At 47.1% G+C, this 18756-nt stretch overlaps 2 protein-coding genes and 1 long non-coding RNA gene across 3 annotated transcripts in view; 2 read left to right on the top strand and 1 right to left on the bottom strand.

Annotated features, from left to right (window-relative positions):
• Positions 1 to 1651: 1651 nt before the first annotated feature.
• Positions 1652 to 12945, bottom strand: MAD2L2 (mitotic arrest deficient 2 like 2). The gene is made up of 9 exons (XM_081923900.1): positions 12830 to 12945; positions 11767 to 11861; positions 11314 to 11432; positions 10564 to 10635; positions 10247 to 10347; positions 7851 to 7945; positions 4511 to 4584; positions 3116 to 3208; positions 1652 to 2192 (listed from the first exon to the last, which is right to left on the bottom strand). Exons 2-9 carry the CDS (start codon positions 11804 to 11806, stop codon positions 2151 to 2153), a joined length of 636 nt encoding a protein of 211 aa, XP_081780026.1. The 5' UTR covers positions 11807 to 11861; positions 12830 to 12945; the 3' UTR covers positions 1652 to 2150.
• On the top strand, positions 3215 to 4711 carry LOC309377046. Its single transcript, XR_014171404.1, has 3 exons — positions 3215 to 3689; positions 4091 to 4608; positions 4640 to 4711. It is a non-coding gene; the product is annotated as an uncharacterized lncRNA (long non-coding RNA).
• A 1557-nt stretch (positions 12946 to 14502) lies between the features above and the next one.
• DRAXIN (dorsal inhibitory axon guidance protein) overlaps positions 14503 to 18756 on the top strand; it is a 36893-nt gene continuing 32639 nt past the window's right edge. Inside the window, exon 1 of the mRNA XM_081923782.1 lies at positions 14503 to 15408. The gene's annotated coding sequence lies outside the window, so the exon portion shown is untranslated. The remainder of the gene's footprint in view (positions 15409 to 18756) is intronic.

Genomic DNA, 18756 nt, shown 5'->3' with positions numbered 1-18756 from the left:
CAATGAGGGAACCACCAGAAGGCCCTCGGCGCTGGACCTCAGTGTCCGGGCAGAACAATGGGGGTGGAGACGCTCCTTCAGGCATACTGGGCCAAGGCCGTTTAGGGCTTTAAAGGTCAGCACCAACACTTTGAATTGTGCTCGGAAACGTACTGGGAGCCAATGTAGGTCTTTCAGGACCGGTGTTATGTGGTCCTGGCGGCTGCTCCCAGTCACAAGTCTTGCTGTCGCATTCTGGATTAATTGTAGTTTCCGGGTCACCTTCAAAGGTAGCCCCACATAGAGCGCATTGCAGTAGTCCAAGCGGGAGATAACTAGAGCATGCACCACTCTGGCGAGACAGTCCGCGGACAGGTAGGGTCTCATCCTGCGTACCAGGAGGAGCTGGTAGACTCCATGGACAGCTGTGAGTCCAAAATGAGTCCCAGGCTGCCCACCTGGTTCTTCAGAGGCACAGTTACCCCATTCAGGACCAGGGTGTCCTTCACACCTGCCCGCCTCCTGTCCCCCAAAAACAGTACTTCTGTCTTGTCAGGATTCAACCTCAATCTGTTAGCCGCCATCCATCCATTCTTGTTCTCTTCTGATACCTGTTTCCCTGAAAATAAGACAGTGTCTTATATTAATTTTGCTCCCAAAGGTGCGCTAGGTCTTATTTTCAGGGGATGTCTTATTTTTCCATGAAGAAGAATACGGTACACATTTACTGTCTAATTGCGAGTCAGCTAGACTCCATCAGGGCACAGTGAGCAGCAGGCGGCGGCTTGTCTTGGTGGCGGCGCGGGCTCTCTGATTTAAAGAGACCTTGCACTGCCTGAACAGCTCCGGCTGTGCTGCGGCCAATCAGTGAGCTGTGTGGCGGCGCCTGCCGCTACAGTCCAGAGGAGTCAGACACCTTAGAGTAGCTTCGGGGGCCTTATATTCTGGAGAGGCCCTATGTTTGGGGGAGGCCTTATTATCGGGGAGGTCTTATTTTCGGCTAAAGGTAAAGGGACCCCTGACTATTAGGTCCAGTCGTGACGGACTCTGGGGTTGCAGCGCTCATCTCGCTTTATTGGCCGAGGGAGCCGGCGTACAGCTTCCAGGTCATGTGGCCAGCAGGACTAAGCCGCTTCTGGCAAACCAGAGCAGCGCACGGAAACGCCGTTTACCTTCCTGCCGGAGTGGTACCTATTTATCTACTTGCACTTTGACGAGCTTTCGAACTGCTAGGTTGGCAGGAGCAGGGACCGAGCAACGGGAGCTCACCCCGTCGCGGGGATTCAAACCACCAACCTTCTGATCGGCAAGTCCTAGGCTCTGCGGTTTAACCCACAGCGCCACCCGCGTCCCTTTATTTTCGGGGGGATGCCTTATATTACAGCGAGAGGCAAAACTGGAAGTAGGTCTTATTTTCGGGGGATGTCTTATTTTCGGGGAAACAGGGTAGCTAAAGGTACCGAAGGCATCTCAAAAAGATCTCTTGTTTTGCTGTTTTTGTGATAGCGGAGGCAGGAGGATGCTTCTATAGGAGGGGATGTTGGGAGATGGAGTCCAGCAACATCTAGAGGGTCAAAGTTTCCCCCCAGCCCCGGGGTCAAGCTGTTGTTGTTTTTGGGTACCCCACTTCAAGTCTCGTTGCAGGAGTCCCACAAGAAGCTGGCAAACAACGTAAGTGCTTCCTATTTATTGATCAACAGAAAAATATATATCTCACAGTGGACAGTCACAAGAGGTCCACTCTGGACACCTTCAGAAATCACACATACGGGCTCCCAAACAAACGACAACACAGAGTCACACACAACCCCTTCTCAAAGCTCCAAACGTAGCCCCCCCCCTTTCTGCACAATAAATTGGAAAGGCAGGCCTCACTCAGGTCTGGAAGCTTGCTGAGTGCACACACAGGCACACAAAACCTGCTGGAGAAGGTAAAATTTTGCTCCTCCGGGATCTATTCTCTCCTTACATAAGAGAAAGAACGCTTTTAAAAAACCCAACTTGCTCGCACACATTTTGTGGAAGAATGGTTGGCAGAGTGTGCCAAGTCGCTGATGACCACCATGTTTTTAGCACCAGTGTTAACAGCAGCAGAGCGAGCGACAGCTCAGAGGTGCCTTGCGCCTGGAGAGCATTTGAGGTCCCAAGGTACGGTGAGAAAGTGTTGGGAGTCAGGTCCCTTTTTGGGCTCTCTCTTCCACGTAGAGCTGCATCTGTAAATGGAGGTAGACAAGAAAAGCTTTTAAACAGAAGGCAGTGTTGCATAGTGGTTAGGATCGTGGATGAGGGCCTGGAAGAGACCAGGGTTCGACTGTCCACTCAGCCAAATGTGTCCTTGGGCCATTCCCTGCCTCTAGGCCTCTCTCACAGGATTGTTGTGAGGGTAAAACAGGGTGGGAGGAGCCATAAATGCCACCTTGAATTCCTTGGAGGAGAAGATGAGATAGGGGTGTAATAATAAAACTCACTCTCTCTAAAGCACTTTCATTAAATTTTTATATCTAAATTTTTGTATATTTAATTTTATATATTTTATATAATATATATATTTAAGATTGACTAAACTAAGGGCTGGGACGCAGGTGGCGCTGTGGGTTAAACCACAGAGCCTAGGACTTGCCAATCAGAAGGTCGGCGGTTCCAATCCCCGCGGCGGGGTGAGCTCCCGTTGCTCGGTCCCTGCTCCTGCCAACCTAGCAGTTCAAAAGCACGTCAAAGTGCAAGTAGATAAATAGGTACCACTCCGGTGGGAAGGTAAACGGCATTTCCGTGCGCTGCTCTGGTTTGCCAGAAGCGGCTTAGTCATGCTGGCCACATGAGCCGGAAGCTGTACGCCGGCTCCCTTGGCCAATAAGCAAGATGAGCGCTGCAACCCCAGAGTCGGCCATGACTGGACCTAATGGTCAGGGGTCCCTTTACCTTTATGACCCATTCACCAGGGTACTGAGAGAGGTACACGCTGCTCTTTATGTACTATGCCCAATTGCTGACACAGCTTAATTAACACAACTTAACTGCACCAGCTAGTCTGGTGGGCCTTGTTGGCAGATCTAGGAGCCTGACAGTCCCAGAGGGGGAAAAGGAATTGCTCTTCAGAGAAATTTAATTTTAAGAAAGAGCACCCTGCTGAGCTTGCCTTTAAAAGGTCCGACGTCATGGTCTTCAGCGGGATCAGTCGAGGGTCACGCATGTGGACATCTTGCTCATCGGCGAGAATCCAGGGGAAATCCTTGGGTTAAAGATGCAAATAATTCACTTTATTTGTTTAATTCATATTTTCATTTCTCTTCACTAAATTTATATACCACAAGAATGTAGAGAAAAACCTCAAAACGGTTAACAAAAAAAGGCCTCGTCAGGACAGAAACATAGAGACCTGCAAACTACAGCTCCTAGAATTCTTTGGGAAGAGGTACGGCTTTCTAAAGTGGTATTGAAGGATGCTGGTGGGACCTTAAAAGGAGCTGGAACCGAAACTATTTAGCTAATAACTAGTGAGTAATAATAATAATAATAATAATAATAATAATAATAATAATAATAATAAATTTATTATTTATACCCCACTCATCTGGCTGGGTTTCCCCAGCCACTCTGGGCGGCTCCCAACAGAATTAATGATAATAATAATTAAAAAGCGATCAAACAGACATTAAAAACTTCCCTAAGCAGGGCTGCCTTCAGATGTCTTCTAAAAATCAGATACAGTGGTGCCCCGCAAGACGAATGCCTCGCAAGACGGAAAACCCGCTAGACGAAAGGGTTTTCCATTTTGGAGGTGCTTCGCAAAACAAATTTCCTATGAGCTTGCTTCGCAAGACGAAAATGTCTTGCGAGTTCCTGTGGGGTTTTTTTCTTCCCCCCCCCTTTTTCTCAAGCCGCTAAGCCGCTTATCAGCTGATCCGCTAAGCCGCTTAACAGCTGATCCGCTAAGCTGCTAAGCCGCTTAACAGCTGATCCGCTAAGCTGCTAAGCCGCTTAACAGCTGATCCGCTAAGCCGCTAATAGCGCTAAGCCGCTAATGGGCTTGCTTCGCAACACGAAAAAGCCGCAAGACGAAGAGACTCGCGGAATGGATTCTTTTCGTCTTGCGAGGCACCACTGTAATGAGGAAGGGGCTCCCAACTCCCATCATCCCTGACCACTGGCCATGCTGGCCGGTGGTTATGGGAACTGGAGTCCAACAACAGCCAAAAAGCTGCCCAAAATGACGGAATTAATAAGAAACCTCTCAGTTCTTTCTTTTCTTTTGCATTTTTTCTTTTTCTTTTCATATATTTGGATGAAACAATTAATTTATTCTTTTGTTTTGTAACTTAAAAAAACAATGCAATAAAGATTTATTATAAAAATAAAAATAAATAAAAACAGAAAGCTGCGCAGGGTCCCCCATCACAGATTTAAATGACGGGAAGACTCGCCAAATATATCTGAGCCATTCAGGAGTTCCAAGAAGCTTCCTGGCAGAAGAGAGAGGCTCTCGTGATTCATGGCACCTGTTGCAGAACTCGCGATTTCTATCGCCTCCTACCCTGATCACTTGGATCTTCTCCATGTTGCGAGTGGCAGCTTCTCGGGTGTGCACCAAGACGGTAAAAGTACAGCCTGAAAGAAAGGGAAGAGGGGGTGGTGGGATGGAATCTTTAGAAAAGGAGGAGAGATGGGAATGTCGCTTTAGAATCCAGGAGGGAGGGAGGGAGGGAGGGAGGGAGGGAGGGAGAGAGGGAGGGAGGGAGGAGGGGAGAGAGACAGAAAGCGAGGGAGATAGAGAAAGAGGGAGGGGGAGAGAGAGAGAGAAAGAGAGAGAGAGAGAGAGAGAGAGAGAGAGAGAGAAAGAAAGAAAGAAAGAAAGAAAGAAAGAAAGAAAGAAAGAAAGAAAGAAAGAAAGAAAGAGGGACGGAGGAAGAGAGAAAGAGAGAGAGAGAGAGAGAGAGAAAGAAAGAAAGAGAGGGGGAGAGAGAGAGGGAGAGTGTCAGAGACTGCCTCCAGGTCCCAGCTCACAGAAGACCAACGCTAGCCAGCGGAACTGTACAAAGTCTTTATTGAAGTTTAGTTCCCATTTTCAAACCCTAGCGTGCATCTCTACGTCTAGACCCTAGACCAGCGAAGCCTCATCTGAGTCTCCGCCCCCTGTACACCAGTTCAACACTCTAGCCTTACTCCACCTTCTGCGTTTCTCCTTCCGCCTCTGGGTCCTACTACCCCCCTGGGTGCCTTCCTTCCTGGACGCTTCGGATGCGGACCCCTCGGACTCCTCCCCCTCTCTTCGGCGGGCTTTGGGACCCGGCTCCCTCTCCGGGCTGCTTATGGCGCCACCCTCTTGTACATTTGAACTTGGCGCGCGCGCGCTGCCCCTGACCTTCCTTTTGACCGTTTCCTCGCTCTCTGATGCAGGCGTGGCTAACCCTGACTCCTGTCCTTCCGCTGACGGAGAGCTGCCTGCTCCCGATGCCTGGGGCTCCTCCCCCCTACTGCTCTCCGGTGGGGAAGCTGGTCCCGATTTCCAGCTGCTGCTCTCTGAGCCCTCTCTGGCCCCTCCCTCCTGGGGTGTTCCCCTTGGCAACCCCCTTGCTCTGATCACGGGAGCCCCTTTCTGTGAATCCTCTGATTCGCTGGAGAGACTTAGAGACCTCGGACGGCTATCATCGCTGACTTCTCCCTCGGATTCCTCTCCCTCGGTCTCTAATTCCTCCCTTCCCTGTCCCTCTGCTCCTGAACCCCTGACAGAGAGAGAGAGAGAGGGAGGGAGAGAGAGAGAGAGAGAGAGAGAGAGAGAGAGAGAGAGAGAGAGAGAGAAAGAAAGAAAGAAAGAAAGAAAGAAAGAAAGAAAGAAAGAAAGAGAAAGAAAAGAAAGATGGGGTGGAATTTTAAGAAGCCAGAAGGAAGGGAAGGAAAGGCAGGGGTTTCTCTTTAGAAGTCTGGGGAATCATAGAATTGGAAGGGACCCCAAGGGTCATCTAGTCCAACCCCCTGAAATGCAGGAATCTCAACTAAAGCATCCATGGCAGATGGCTATCCAACCTCTGCTTAAAAACCTCCCAGGAAAGAGAGCCCACCAGCTCCGACAGCCAGAAAGTTCTTTCTGGTGTTTAGCGAGAATCTCCTTTCTGGTAACTAGAAGCCATGGGTTCGAGTCCTACCCTCCGGAGCAGGAGAACACCACAAGCTTGCTCCATCCTCCAAGGCTACAGCAGGCCCACGGTCCTGGGACGCCAACAGAGCAATGCTGAAAGCTGTGCCTATACCCTGTGAGCTGTGGGTGGAAACTCAGCCAGCTCAGTGTTAGCCGTCGGTCTGTACTAAGGGGCTGCTTTTTCCCCAGTTCTATGGTGGGAGCGTGAAAAGCTGGGAAGAGAGGGGAGAAAGAAACTACAGGAGCAGCTGTCCTGCTGCACTAAATCATAATTAGTGAGGGAGCATTGTGCACGATTGCTAGGCAATCTCCAAATTATTCTCTTTCTTTCTCTCCCTCCTTCAGAGAACCATAGGTTCTAAGCAATTTGAGGGACTGGCATATTGGTTGAAGGAGGGAGAATGTATACCCCCAATTAAAGTGGGGATCATAGTACAGAAAGGTGATAGATATGATCAGGTTGGAGGTTTTTTTTAAAAAAATGGAAATTAAAATTGGGTTCAGGGATAATGACTATCTCAGCACACACTGGAGGAAACAAGCTATAACGTTCTAGTCCTTAAGGAATTACTGTATTTTCTGCTCTATAAGACTCACTTTTCCCCTCCTAAAAAGTAAGGGGAAATGTGTGTGCGTCTTATGGAGCGAATGCAGGCTGTGCATCTATCCCAGAAGCCAGAACAACAAGAGGGATCACTGCTTTGCTGCGCAGCGATCCCTCTTGCTGTTCTGGCTTCTGAAATTCAGAATATATTTTTTCTTGTTTTCCTCCTCTAAAAACTAGGTTCGTCTTATGGTCTGGTGCGTCTTATAGAGTGAAAAATATGGTGAATAGGTTCTGCAGTAGAAGAACATCTGCTTCTTTGTGTGATGCAAAAGAGATTTGTTTGATGGCTTTAAAGAGCAAAACCTGAGGGTAATTTCTGGGTTGGTACAAGATTGCTGGGAGATACTGGGCATTTTCTTTTCTTGATCTCTCTGCTTTAAAAGGAAAGTTTAATGTGGGGTAGCACACACCAGAATGTTCAGACTGCTTTGTTGTTGTTGTTGTTTAGTTGTTTAGTCATGTCCGACTCTTCGTGACTGCCTGGACCAGAGCACGCCAGGCACTCCTGTCTTCCACTGCCTCCCGCAGTTTGGTCAAACTCATGTTTGCAGCTTCGAGAACCCTGTCCAACCATCTCATCCTCTCTCGTCCCCTTCTCCTTGTGCCCTCCATCTTTCCCAACATCAGGGTCTTTTCCAGGGAGTCTTCTCTTCTCATGAGGTGGCCAAAGTATTGGAGCCTCAGCTTCAGGATCTGTCCTTCCAGTGAGCACTCAGGGCTGAGTTCCTTCAGAATGGAGAGGTTTGATCTTCTTGCAATCCATGGGCCTCTCAAGAGTCTCCTCCAGCACCATAATTCAAAAGCATCAATTCTTCAGCAATCAGCCTTTCTTAGTTCTGCTTAGTTAGTTAGTTAGACTGCTTAGTTCTAATAAATATTCATCTAGCAAAATATTTCACCATCCCAAGATCGTTTGGCTTTGAATGGCTGTGACATCACAGCAGCTCCAGCCAACGGTTGAGACAGCTTGCAGGGTAGGTAAGTAACAAGAAAGAAAGAAAACAACACCAGCTGGTTTTATGGAATTTAAATCATGCCTATGGTTTGTGTCTTGTATTTGAGGAGGAGGAAAACAGGCTCAAAAAATCTAAACAAGCTAACTTGGAAGACAAGCATGGTTGGCTGGCCTACCTGGAGGGTTGTTGTTCAGAACTGCATCGCAGACACTAATTTTCAAAATGAAGGCACGCAGAAGCTGTTCCACGTGGTTCAGGAGGGAGTCGGAGCTGGGGAAGGAAGGGGGCGCAGAACTCAATCACATGGTGGAAATGTATTTATATAGATAAAAAAGGTACCGTATTTTTCACTCTATAGGACGCACCGGACCATAGGAGGGGGAGAACAGGGGGGGGGGGAAATTCTCCCCCTCTCTGCTCGGCACCCCTTCAGCGAAGCGGCAGGAGAAATGGAGCCCCTTCCATTTCTCCTCCCGCTTTGCTGAAGGGGCGCTGCCCAGCTCTCCCTCTCTGCTGAAGCCAGGAGAGTCTTGCTCTCCCGGCTTCAGCAAAAGGAACCCGAAGCCTTCAGAGCGCAACGCGAGTTCCTGCTGCGCTCCAAAGGCTTCAGGTGGCTATCCCTGAAGCCTGGAGAGCTTAGGGGGGTTGGTGCGCACCGACCCCTCTCGCTCTCCAGGCTTCAGCGAAAGCAACGCGAAGCCTCCGGAGCGCGGAAGGAGCACTCCCTCTGCGCTTCGGAGGCTTCGCGTTGCTATCGCTGAAGCCAAGGAGCCTGCATTCACTCCTTAAGACGCACACAGATTTCCCCTTAATTTTTGGAGGGGAAAAAGTGCGTCCTATAGAGCGAAAAATACGGCACCGTATTTTTCGTTCCATAAGACGCACTTTTTTCCTCCTAAAAAGTTAGGGGGAATGTCTGTTCACCTTATGGAGCGAATGCGTGGTCCCTGGAACCGAATTGCCCAGGGGCAAAAAGCAGATCATGTTTTTTTTTTTTTTAAGAAAGAGAGAAGGGGGTGTTGAAACAAAGCTGCTGAGCAGATGATTGGCAAGTGATCGGGTGGGAGATAAGGGACACTAGTGATAAAGGAGGCTGCCTGGGAGGGGGGGGAGGTAAAGACAGTGAACTTGCAAGGAGAGGAGACAGGAATACTACAACAAACAATGAGGAGAGAAATTAGAAGAAAAGGAGGAACTAAAAACTGCTCCAGCTAAGGAAAAGACACTGTCACACAAGAGGGAACTGGGTGTTGAAAGGAAGCAGCTGATCGGCAAGCGATCGGGAGGGAGATAAGGGATGCAATAAAGGAGGCTGCCTGGGAGTGGGGAGGTAAAAGCCCATGGATCCTCAGGATTTTTGCATTGGGTCACCCCAAATCACCATCAGATCACATCGCATGTCCATGGCTACAGCCTGCACCCAAAAAATCACACATCCACTGTTTCGTCGGGCCGCAATTGCACAAAAACGTGGTTACAAAGCACGGATCCACATGGATTCTCAGGATTTTTGCATTGGGCTACCCCAGACTCACCATCAAATCACATATCATGTCTGTGGCCACAGCATGAACCACAAAAATCATACATCTACTGTTTCGTTCAGAATATTTTTTTTTTCTTGTTTTACTCCTCTAAAAACTAGTTCCGTCTTATGGTCAGGTGCATCTTATGGAGTGAAAAATACAGTATTTTGATTAACTAAACCACAGGGAATCTGAAAAAAGCTGGGGACCTCAAAATAACTCTTGTGGGATTCTCAAAACTGTTAGAAACACACACAACCTTGGCACCAGCCATTCAGCCCCCCCCCCTTTGGGGAGGGAGTCTTTGGGGGAAGATTCTTTTTAAGACAGGTTTTTTGGTGTGTTTTTTCCAGAGCAGCACTGCCTGATTTGTTTGGGGTTTTTTTTGTTGTTGTTGTTCTGTGTTTTGGTTTTAGGAGATGTAGGTGTTTTGCCTATTGGGAGAGAAGGTGAAATGTGCGTAACAGCACCTTAAGTTTCCAAATGTGCTGCCCCCCAGAGTGGGGAAGTCTCCACTCTGAAAACAACTCTACAGTGGTGATTCTTAAGTCAATGACGTTGCTGGACTGAAGCTCTCAACAGCTTCCGCCAACATGGCCAAAGGTGGGAGCTGGAGTTCAGCAATAACTAGAAGGCCACAGCTGCCCCATCTCTACATTAAGAGGAAGCAGAGATGTGATGGGGGCAGCCAGGGGCAGTAAAGGCAAGAGTGGGGAGACCATTGTTCGGTTCAAAAGCCCCCTCAGCTTCTTCCAACATGGCCAATGGGAATGGGAGTTACCAGTGTTCTGAAAGCCAGATTAATAAGATTGCTTCATTCAGGTTTTCCTTTAGGTGCTTTGTCCACAACCAGGATGTTAGAAGAGTGTGTGGTTAGTTCAATACAGGCATGTGATGAGAGACAACATGCTGCAGTGGTTAGAGCATTGGATCAGCACCGGGGAGATCCAGGTTCAAATCACCACCCAGCCACAAAGCTCTACTCACTACACCACACTGCCTCTGCAAAGTTTGGTACAGCCTTTTGGGGGCAGGAAGGCCTCACCTGATAGACAGCAGGGGTGGCTGTGTGATTTCAAAGACAAATCTCTCCACAGGATGGTGCTCCTTGTCCAGAATGACCACCACCACTTTTTCCACGTCATTCTGAAAAGCAACAGAGCACAAGAACTTGTTTTTTTCTTACTTCGAGTCTGTTTGCGGAAGAGCTCTGTGCATCACCAAAGCCTGCATACACCCATACCCAGTTACATTGGTCCAATATTATTATACCTACCATCACCAAAACGTCTTGGGGCTGAATAAAATGAAACACCGAGTTCCAGTAATTCCCTGATCTTGTGCTGACCGTCAAAAACTTACCTTCTCCAGCAAAGGTTTGATGCAATGGAGAGTATCTTGGATGTACTGATTCAGTTCTGGGTGGCAGGACATCTGTTCAAACAAATATCTCAAGTTGCATATAAATATGCATAGATTTGTCAGGGTGGGGCGGAAATCCCGCCAGACTGATTTTTAAAAGAAATGTTACAAATTAGTGGATTGGGGGAATGCGGTTGACATAATTTAACTTCAGCAAAGCATTAGGCAGAATGGATACAAAAACTTATGGAATATGCAGAAATGGCGAAACTTACTGGAAGAATAAGAAATCAAGATAAAAAACTTTGTATAAAAGAATAGAAATGGTTTATTGAATATTTACAGATAAATTGCACAAGGATAAAAACATTGGCAGGATTACTGTAATAACCTGCAGTTTCATAAGTGTATAGCTTCAAAGTAGATAAATAAATGAGCAAATTAAATGAATTTGGATATGCAGAAGATATTAAAAATTAAGGAACCGCAGAAAGAGGGGGAAGGAAGTCAAATGTTAAAATGATTGTAAAATTAATGAAAGGTATGAACCTGAAAAGTATTTTTTTAAAAAAAGATTTTAGCAAAGTATTTAACAACCTGTTTAACATGAGCAGTTTAATAACAATTGTGGATGAGATGACAGTAAAACGAGACAATGCACATTTTGTAACTTCACATCCACGCAAGCCACTGGCCAACCTAAAAAGATCTGTTTGTGTGGTGCACCCAAAAGACAGTCACATCACTCACCTGGACAGGTACATTGTATTTTTTCCTTTTCTGAAAGATCCCCGTGGGGTAGACTTCTCGGACATAAAGGATAAGGTGAATGGCTACTTCCAGGAACTCAGAAAGGACATCAGCTACAACTGGAAGGGAAGGGTACGGATTTAACGACGGTGGAGGGTTATTGTTTTGTTTGCTATTATATCATGTACTTTTGTGGTTTTATACTGTCCTCAGACAGACAAAATATAATTATTAAATAAAATTATTAAATAAAAAACGAAGTGGGTGGTGTCTGTTTAAAAACCGTTTTGGTACAGTTGCCGAAACTACTGCTGAAGGTTGGTCACTGGGAGATGGATGCAGGTCTGTTGCATAGCCCTGATCCATGGCTTCCCCTCCCCTTGATTTTTAATAGAGCTGGGAGTCAAAATAGGTTTCTGTTCTGAAAAATTTAGAGAAAAACCGTGCCAGTACCTTGTCCGAAGTTGAGATCCTGTCGGGTTAAAGTGGTCATCACGGCAGCAACTTTTTAAAGATGGTTACAAAGGGAGTCTCGGTACCTGAAAGACGGATAGCATGGAGATTTGGGGAGGGGGAGGGAGAAGATTCTGGATTGTATTAAACTAAGTATTACTCAGAGCAGACCCAGTCTTAAATTAGCCATGAGAACTAGTAACTTTCTTTTTAAAGGAGGTGGGGTCGCATGCAATGCTAGTCCTAGTCACAGTAGATAGGTATAACTGATGTCCATTCATTTCAATGGGTCTACTCTGAGCATAACTTAAATTGGATGCACCCCAATGTAAATTGGGGGGGGTATTGGGTGGTTGTTTTTATTTTTATTATGTATTTTGTGATTTCATATCTTGATTTTATTTTGAGAACCACCCTGCAACCCCTGGGTATAGGGCGGTATATAAATTCTAATCATCATCATCTTAGGGAGATTACTCATAAGTAACCTATTGAGACTGGTGCCCTCCAGCTGCTTTGCCTTGCCCCCCCCCAGCCCATGCTTTGCGCCTCCATAAATAGGGTTGCCTTTCAGGGGTGCCAATTTGAATAAAATATGGGGGAGCTCGAGTAAGACCCGCCCTGCATAATCAATCACCAGACGTGGCGGGCATACACAATTTGAATGACAATGCCCATCAGCTTTGGAGGGGTCCCAGCCAGCCCCCTCAAATATTTTAGGGGGGCCAAAAGGACCGTGGCCCCTAGGAGTTGGTTCCTATGGATCTTCTTATACCTGGAACGGAGACCCGTTGAATCCGGTGGGCGTACACGGGAGTAAGTCCAGTGGGGTTTCTCTCTGCGTAAACATGCCTGATCGAAACGCACCATTAAAGCACCCCCCAAAAGCACCTTCAACCCCTGCAAAACGCAAGGCAGGCATCTGCTAGGGATCCAGCCTCTCGCTGGAGACCCTTTGGGTTTACTCCAGAGTAAAGAGCTTCCGGATCGGGCCGCTAAGCCGCGCGCACCCTGTGCGCAACGAGCGCACCCCGAAACGCCTCTCCACCGGTTCCACCGTACCTCTCTCCGGGGCGCAGCGCAGATCCCTCTCGCCCGACCCCAGGCTCGCGGCGGCAGGGAACAACGGCGCCTCCGCCCCGCCGGGAAGGCTGATGACGGCGGAGCAGCCGGAGGAGGAGCTGCCGACCCAACGACGCGGCCGCCTGACGTCCTCGCCGCGCTCCTCTCTTCGCCTCGCAGGTCTTAGCGCCGGGGTGCTTTGGCACCCGTGCGCGCCGCCCATCTCCATGGCGTTGGCGCGCCGTCTGTCCAGCGGAGACTTAAGCGCACCTCTCCAACAGTGGGGCTATTTTATTTTATTTTATTTTATTTTATTTTATTTTATTTTATTTTATTTTATTATTTTAACTCTCCTCGTCCCCCTCTCAATTGCTCATGGATTAAAGGTTGCCAACTTCTCCCCCCTGCCCTGCTCCTATGCCTTTAGAAAAAAACCTGAGCCGAAGAATTTTGCAGATGAATCTCACTGTCTCACTCACTCGCTTGCACACCCCCTGGATATTTGGGGTGAGGAAGGGGAGAGAGACGATTCTGGATGGGTGTTGTTATGTACTGAAGTTCTCACCCTGGGCCAGCAGGGGGATACTGTAGATAGTTATGCAAATAAGGGATCGAAAGTGATGTTCAGTGATTGGATAGTTTTAGAAAAATGTTACAGTTACGTTGTACTGGAGCTCTATATAAGCAGGCTGGCTGAACCCTTCAGTTCAGTGCTGTTCCAGCTTACAAATAAAGAGCGGCTTTGTAGAAATCGCTGCGTCGTCTGCTATGTCTACCCACTATCTAACAGGTGGCATCCAACTTAAGTCCTACTCAGAGTAGGCGCATTGAAATCAATGGACCTAAATTAGCCTTGAGGACTAGTAGCAACTTTCGGTTCGACTAGAAAAGAGATTCTTAGGGTGCTCCAGTTTGCATCCAGATACCATACCCTGGGTGGTCTCCATTTCCTACTCAGAGTACACCTTTTGAGTTTAACGGGCCTAAGTAAGTCATGTCCATTTCTGATGACGGGCTCCGAGAATATCGGCATAGTCAGGATTTTTTTGGGGGGGCAGGCCTTTTGTTAGGCGGGCAGGCTTTTTTGGGGGGTGCAGAACCTCACTTTGCTACGTATTTTTAATAATTTTTATTTATTTAGGGGGGCGGCCCATGGCTACGACCCTCTGCTGCTCATGGTGCAAACCAAGGCAGATAAGTAATCTAGCTTGCAATGGTTTTGAACGGAGAAAGGTTGCCAACGTTTCTTCCCTTCGCCTGCACCTCTGCTTTTAACAGCTGCTCGTCACCCGCAGATTTCAGTTGCACAAAACAGCGAATATAAACAACGAATTTAAAACGCACAGCTGGTATCAGCGTTGTCATAGCAGGTGTCAGTATATCGTACACAGTATATTGATTAATCTATATACTTTTAATGTGGAGCAGTTTAGAAGTATTATATTTTTGCGGGGGGGGGTAATTGTTAGTTATAACAAAAGTGGGGGGGTCGTAAAGCTGAATAGGGAAAAGCAAACACCATTTATATTTTCTTTTTGCTACATATTGCACCTCACTTAGTTTTTACTTTATTTTTTTTAAGGCTAAGCGGTTTTAGAATGGATTTAGCAAAGCTGGAAAACCACGGAACAGCGAAGGAAAAAACCCCCGAAGCACATAACTGGTAGCAAGGGTGTCATGAGTTTTCACAATGAATAAAGTCGATCTAGAGGCGGGAGACCCAGGTGGAGACCCCTCCCCTCTATTCTCCTGGGCAGAGGTAGAAGAGTGTGCGTGGAAACAGGAGAGAGAATCGTTTTAACCAGCTCAGCAGGACCCTCTGGGTCTCGCTGTCATTACCCCTCTCCACTCCTCAAAGGCATCAATTTACCCTTTGGGAGTTTCCCACAATCCTCTAGGAGGAAGGCGGGATGAAGATGATGGAGGTGAAGAGGGGGAGAGAAAACGACCCCCTACCACCACCCAGAGGGAAAGGAGCGCCAGGCTAGACCCACCCCTCTCTCTCCCGCCCCACAGCAAGCCAATCTCCCCCACCCCCTTAACCTCCCTGGGAGAGAGAATATTACATATAATTGCTGGACTGTCGCCTTTTTAAAACATCTAGGCTACTGGGTACCAGTTCCCTTTGTCTCCTTTGTGTGAGTGTGCATTTGTCTCTAGACCGAGCAGCAACTCCCCGGCACTGCTCCGGGGGCGCGCGCGCCTGGCGACGGGAGCGCGCCTTTCCCTCTTTGCAATTCATAGAAATCCATCACTCCCCCTCCTAATCGTACACACACACACACACACACACACACACCACACCCCTCTCCCCAGCAAAGCATGCTCCTTTTCAAACACTGTTTCTTTCTAAGTCTGGGAGCTTTAGAAAAAGTCCTCCCAGTTTTCCCCCTGCTCTTGAAAAAAACCCCGCACCTCACTTTTTTTTAGAAGGGGGGGGGATATTCCTAAGCCCAACCCCTCTCTCCCCTCCCCTCTATTTCCCCTCTCCCTCCTGTTCAGCACTTCGGGATTCAGGAGAAAGCAGCGCCGCCTTGGACCAGCCGAGCTGCCTCCCAGCGCTGGCTTAGCAGCAAGCAGGTAAGCTCCGCACGCGCGCATCTACCGCGGCATCTGCGCGGCAGCCTGGCGCGTGCTGGGAACTCTTTATGTCCCCAGACTTCCCTCCGAGCAAAAGATTTTTTTTATTTTTGAACAGAGGAAATATTTGGTGGGTGGATGCATTTGTTAAGCTGTCCTTGGGTTCTTTATTCTTAAAAAGGTGAGGGTTCTGGCATAGAATATTAAAGAATTTTCGGATTATCTCCCCATAAGGTGGTCATTTTAGACATGTGAGGAGTCGTTGGGGATTTTTAAAGCGAGCAAGCGGTATACAAATTTTATGAAATAAATCGCTTTGATGAGATAGATAGATAGATAGATAGATAGATGATAGATAGATAGATAGATAGATAGATAGATAGATAGATAGATAGATAGATATAGATGATAGGAGATTTGGGGCTTTTTGAGAATGAGAAATCCAGAAGGTACCATGGAAGTGAGGTTATATATATATATATAACCTATTTATCCTTATCAATTTCCCCCCTCCCCGCTCCCAATCCACGCTAGGATGTGTATCAAGGGCATGTGAATGGTGCAGATGCTAGCCCTACTCAGAGTAGACAGAAATTAATGGGCATCGCTGCCTTAGGTCCAACAGATCCTAAGCCCACCAAGTTGCACTTGGAGCAGACCCATGAATGGACTCAAGTTCGTCATCTTGATGGAGTTCAGTGGGTCTACTCTGAGTAGGAACTAACAGCCCCCCGGAGGCAGAGCAAGTCTCCAGCTTCCCATTTGCACGCTATAATTCTAGCAGCCTAGATCCTTGTACATATCAGTTTGCTCTTGAGTCGCTCCAGTTTTCATTTAATTTAAATTCGACTTTTTCTATGTTGGCTTCAAACTGCGCATACGTATATGTTGTGTGGGATGTGAACGAGGTTTTAACACACACTTCTTGTTGTTGTGCGGTTCCCTGGGACGTGTGTGTATTTTTTTAAAAACGACAGACGGTGAACAAATCTTGACATATGAAGTAACTTGCTGAGGTTTGCTTTAGATGGGAAGCCTCGGGAGTTGGTGGGGATTAAGATCCTCGTTACCAATAGTAGTCTTAAATTCAGGGTTACAGGCTGCTTATCTAGGATCCTTTACCAACCCATAATTTCATAAAGCAATTAAGGCACGAGGTGGAAGTTGCCTTCCTCCCTCCCTGGATCGTGGCCAAACGCCTTCACCCACAAATCCCCAACCCTGGACACTTTTCAAGTCAAATAAAATGATTTAGCAAAGATCCAGTCTCTCTCTTTTGGAATAGCTCCACCCCCCCCTTGAACAGGGACACCCCATTTCCTTGGAGAACTGAGACAAAGACACATTTCAGAGCTTTTGCATAGCGAGGGGGGGTCTATTTCTTCTCTCTCTCTCTCTCTCTCTCTCTCTCTCTCTCTCTCTCTCTCTCTCTCTCTCTCTCTCTCTCTCTCTCCCTCCCCATTTTCTGCTCACCTGAGCCAATTTGTCTCCAAGGGATAATTCTGGATCTCTGGAGTTTGTGCCAAAAAGGTTTCCTAGATTGAGCGCGGCTGCAGTTTGAAAGAGAGTAAAATGTGTGTGTTTATGAAATGTTTCATGCTGCAGACGGGAACTTGTAAAAGTGGCAATAGGTCAGTTTCAGAGGAGGGAAGTATTAGCGACCCCATCTTTAAAAGATGCCCCCCTTTTTTAATGATACGGACATGAAGTGGCTGTTATACGTATAGAGAGTCTTGCCTCTTCTGTTTAAGAGTCCTTTCATCACAGAATCTCCAGTTGAGATGGTTTGATTAGAAATATGATTGCATCTTTGTGATGAGACTTGGGGGGGGGGCTTGTTGGATTCTTTTTGGGTGGGGGCTGGAGGAAAAGGGGGCTATAAGGAGTAAAAATTTGCTCATTAACTCCCATACATTTCAAAATCCAGAAGATTACATGCACACACACATCCAGTTGAAACCAATCATAAATATCGTCAGCTCAGTACACTTCTTTAAATGTTGACTTTTCTCTGCACAAAATAAAATATTAGGGGTGAGTACTTAAAAATGCAATATTCTCCTTCTAATACGGCTTTTTAGTTGAATGTTGATGTGAGAGTTTTAACTCATTTTGTTTGTTTGTTTCACTGAGTGTCCTGTACATAGAGACAGCTGTCATTAAGCGGTACGAAATTGTCCAAACTATAAAATGAAAGGCATCAGGGAATCCCACACTTTGGACCTAGGCATGAATCTTACTAGGATTTAAAAATATATTTTTAAAAAACTAAGATGCACCATTCAAAATTATTGTTCCCAATGTTTTGCCACAAGGGATATTTGAAATTCAAGAAGAAATGTCAATGGGGATTCCTTAGGTCAGGAACGGTACAATTTCAGGCTTGTCAGATCTACCCTAGTTTATATTGGGACCCCCAAAACCTAACAACCGGAGCTGGGTGCAAAAGACATACAGTGGTACCTTGAGTTAAGTACGTAATTCGTTCCGGAGGTCCGTTCTTAACCTGAAACTGTTCTTAACCTGAAACACCACTTTAACTAATGGAGCCTCCTGCTGCTGCCGTGCCGCTGCTGCGCGATTTCTGTTCTCATCCTGAAGCAAAGTTCTTAACCCGAGGTACTATTTCTGGGTTAGTGGAGTCTGTACCCTGAAGTGTATGTAATAGTACCACTGTACTATTAATTTTTTAAAAATAAACAAATCAGAGTGCTTCTGAGCACACTCAGAGCATAGGGATTTATTTTCAGTACTGAACTTGCAATCCTTTCAGACACAGCCCCCCTCCTGGTGGGCTGTCTTCATCTCAGCAGCCTAATTGAGGTGGGAAAAGTCATTTTCCTGTAGCTGTTAAAACGAGTGGGAGTCAGAAACCGATAGCAAAATCCGCCAGAGATCTATCAGGAGATCTTGTGTTGGGCACATATCAGTCTTGCATGATATACTAAAAAGAGAGAGAGAGAAAAGAATCATGGTGATCCACTGGTGCGGATTAAATTTGCAAAGCAAGACGGCAGAGATTCTGGAATTCTTAATAGTTAAGGCTTAATGGATTTCTGCTAAGGACTTGGTTCACACAGAATGCTTAGCCATGGTTTATTAATTCATGGTTCAGAGCAGGTGTGGGGAATCTTGGGTCGCCCAGATGTGGCTGAACGACAACTCCCATCAGCCTCAGCTAGCATGGCCAATGCCCGGGGATTATGAGAGTCAGGGCCGGCCCACTCATGAGACAAGGTGAGGCGACTGCCTCGGGCGGCAGGATCCACAGAAGCAGAAAATTTGGCCACTGAGGAATGCCCACTGCTGCTGTGGCGGCACTGACAGCTGAGACATGATCCTTGGAGG

The sequence above is a fragment of the Podarcis melisellensis genome (genome assembly GCF_964234715.1).
Source record: "Podarcis melisellensis genome assembly, chromosome: 8".
NCBI classification, from domain to species: domain Eukaryota; kingdom Metazoa; phylum Chordata; class Lepidosauria; order Squamata; family Lacertidae; genus Podarcis; species Podarcis melisellensis.
This window is presented reverse-complemented; position numbering and strand designations above follow the sequence as displayed.